This window comes from Sinocyclocheilus rhinocerous, unplaced genomic scaffold (assembly GCF_001515625.1).
Source record: "Sinocyclocheilus rhinocerous isolate Xijiao unplaced genomic scaffold, SAMN03320098_v1.1 scaffold3411, whole genome shotgun sequence".
In the NCBI taxonomy this organism is placed as follows: domain Eukaryota; kingdom Metazoa; phylum Chordata; class Actinopteri; order Cypriniformes; family Cyprinidae; genus Sinocyclocheilus; species Sinocyclocheilus rhinocerous.
Window position 1 is genome coordinate 348,516 of NW_015657957.1, and position 3,343 is coordinate 351,858.

The window sequence follows — 3,343 nt, forward strand, 5'->3', positions numbered from 1 at the left end:
TCGAGGAGAGTTGAAATCAGGTCAACTTTATGGTAATGAGCTATGACGCGGTTCGGCGGAAACCAATCGGAACGTAGAAGTCCACCGCTTGAGAGAATTCCAGAGAACGCAGTCCTGTAAACTTTGGTTCCGACCACATTAGTTCCCAAGCAAAATGGAGGCCCCTTTAAATACAAGATAAGCATTCGATCTACGTCAGAGCGTCCACAAAGCTTTCTACAGGGTTGTTGGCAGGGCGGCCGAGCGATTTTTGACACTCTCGACGGCGGCGGTGTGAACGCACAGTTATTCTCCTGCAGGAGCTAAATAAGAGTGATATTTGTATTTTACCGCAGAGCAAAAAAGTTCTAACCTTGTCAAAATAGATGCGTATAGATCCTACATTTGTCGCTCCTACAGCAGTGAGTGAAAAGAAGCCGTGTGTCCACTCCCCACTCAAGACCACCCGCTCATTATGGCAGAAAAGTTCCTTGATCCAGCGCGCAACTCCTGGGTTCACTGACATTAGAGCACCTATAATAAACGCAAACATATCAGACCACACTCTGTGCTTCAGTTATGTAACTACGCACTGCTCAGTCGCCATCAGATTAGAAAAGAAGCTTATAACTTAAGCATATAAGAACTAAAGTCTCTGTTGCTTAATCTTTTGATAACAAATCATATTTTCAGAAAGCAAAGCAAAATACAGAGAGAACATATAATGCCGCTGACCTGGGAAGTGGCGTCTGTGTGCCACCCTCCAGTCTGTAGGCGAGTGGAAGCAGTGGTAGTCACCTGGAGCCAGATAAACTACACAGTGAAACAACTCATTCCCCTCTTTAGTGACCAGGGCATCCTGGTAAGTGCCAGGATCATCCTCATCTGAACATGACAAGGAATAAAACAAGACAAATATAAGAGATTATCATCAATAATTTTTAGGAAAACCAATATAAAACATACTGGAGAGTTTGTTTTTTTTTTAAACCACATGGTCTATAAGCTTAGCATGATTTACCCATGTAGGGCATGATGTCAGATCAGATTTTATGGTTAGGCATAGGTCTTTCAACATTCATATCAATCAATAATTTTCCTTTGATTTTAGAGGTGCACTACAGTTCAAAAGTATGGGGTTAGTAATATATATCAAACTTCTTTTGAACTTTCTATTCAATAAAGAATCCTGAAAAAATACATCAATTTATCTCTTTTCAACACTAATAGTGATAATACTAAGAAATGTTTCTTTAGCAGCAAATCAGCAGATTAGAATGATTTCTGAAGCATCATGTGACACCGAAGACTGGAGATGCTAATGATGCTGATAATTCAGCTTGGAATAAATAACACTAAATTACACATTTATTAAAATAGAAAAGTTATTTTAAACTGTAATAATATTTCACAACATTACTCAATTTATATATACCGTAACATTAGCGTACTGTAGATTATGCTTAGTTAGGATACAAAGTCTGACATTAAGATTTTCCAGGTACTGGTTATATTACGTCACTTGGTGCAAAACATTTTAACACTATAATTTCCTAAAAGTATTAGCAAAATGTGATGAGGCAACAAAAATATGAAGTCAACCATACAGTGACCATACAGTCATGTTTACAATCTAAAAATGGATTTGGCCGTTTAGAAATCCTTGAGTTAAATGCCACTTTTCCAAATTGTCTAGTGTTAATCTTCTGATGTTCCAGCATCAAAGGATTTCGATCCAGGAGCATGTCCTACTTGGTCAAATGATAATTTTAGTGAGACTTACTTCTGTTAGCAGTTAAATTCTCGGTCCAGTTGCGCGGCCCGAGGAATGTTTCCAGAGAGTAGGTCACTCCCTTCACCTGCTCGACCTCACAGTTCTTCACACGGCCAAAATGAAGGATCTTGCCATCAGCTGGACTGATCTGCAGAGCAAACGAACAGTCATAGTGAATTAAACTAGTCTGCAAGTATCTGTGTTGATAAATTGTTTATTTGGAATGTTTTCTCTATACTGTATTAAAAACCAACATGAGTAGCTGGAATATGCAAAATAACATTAGCTTATTATTTCAGACACCATAATAATTATTTTGAACTTCTCAAGTTTCCTGCTAAACTGGTAACAATGCTCCTCTTAATAAAATTTTCTTTTAAACTTAGTAAAATCTCCAAAATGTAAAACATTTAGATGTTGAATGGCTCTACTGAAATGAAAATTCGGTGCACATGCTTACATACCCATTCTCCTGGGTTTGCCTATGAATGAAAGAGAATGGGACAACAAAAATCTATTTATAATTATTTTGAACTTCTCAAGTTTCCTGCTAAACTGGTAACAAAGCTCCTCTTAATAAAATTTTCTTTTAAACTTAGTAAAATCTCCAAAATGTAAAACATTTAGATGTTGAATGGCTCTACTGAAATCAAAATTCGGTGCACACGCTTACATACCCATTCTCCTGGGTTTGCCTATGAATGAAAGAGAATGGGACAACAAAAATCTATTTGAAGAATGCCTTTTTCTCTCCAGTTACAAACCGAGACTCACCACGCAGTGCGAGTTGCACACCGGCCGAACCTGTGGTTTGAGTTTGCGCCTAAAAAACTCGCCCAGGTTTCTGTAGTGCTGTAGATCCTGTATAGCTGCTTCATTCATACTCCACAGTTACAAGCCCAGACTCACCACGCAGTGCGAGTCACACACTGGCCGGACCTGAGGTTTGAGTTTTCGCCTAAAAAACTCGCCCAGGTTTCTGTAGTGCTGTAGATCCTCTATAGCTGCTTCCTTCATATTGACTCCAAACGTCCATATATACAATCTGAAGATAGGTTTCCGTAACCAAGTTGGCAGGTCCACCTGGTTCAAGCGACCCCAGGCTCTGGAGAGGAGTCTCGTGGGTATGGACTTGTAGATTGTAACCTACATCCCAAGAGACAGAGAGTTTGGAGACGCCATGCTCAAATATCTGTTACATACAAAAGCAAACGCTTGCAGAAAGGCAAGTAAACGCACTTAATGATCTTCCACCTGCAAAGCAAATGCATACATTGCCACTTTATTAGTTTATGTATCATTTGACAACAGAATACTTTATTATCATAAGTCAAATATCAATATCAAACATCAATATCCCACATCTGATTTTGAATGGAATGCAGCATAAAAATAAATGCACTGAAATTTCAGCAGCTCCAAAAAAGGTATTAGGTTTCAGCCTAAATGGTTTGAATTATATAATTATATACTTTTTTGGGGGTATGTATCTACAAATGTATATTAATATTACATTTGCACACAATGATTACGGATTTCAAATTTCAAAACGGGGGGGGGGGGCATAAAGAAAAAAAATGTGGAGTGATA

At 38.3% G+C, this 3,343-nt stretch overlaps 1 protein-coding gene across 2 annotated transcripts in view; it reads right to left on the reverse strand.

Annotated features, from left to right (window-relative positions):
- LOC107721644 (phosphatidylserine decarboxylase proenzyme, mitochondrial) overlaps positions 1–3,343 on the reverse strand; it is a 21,190-nt gene that overhangs the window by 4,722 nt on the left and 13,125 nt on the right. The window contains exons 4-8 of one of the 2 annotated variants that reach the window (XM_016529756.1): positions 2,750–2,899; positions 2,528–2,614; positions 1,763–1,901; positions 715–864; positions 353–513 (exon numbers count right to left, since the gene is read on the reverse strand). In XM_016529756.1, the coding sequence (XP_016385242.1) occupies positions 353–513; positions 715–864; positions 1,763–1,901; positions 2,528–2,614; positions 2,750–2,899 (687 nt within the window). Of the gene's footprint in view, positions 1–352; positions 514–714; positions 865–1,762; positions 1,902–2,527; positions 2,615–2,662; positions 2,900–3,343 lie in introns of both variants that reach the window. The other variant, XM_016529757.1, reaches the window with a different exon arrangement.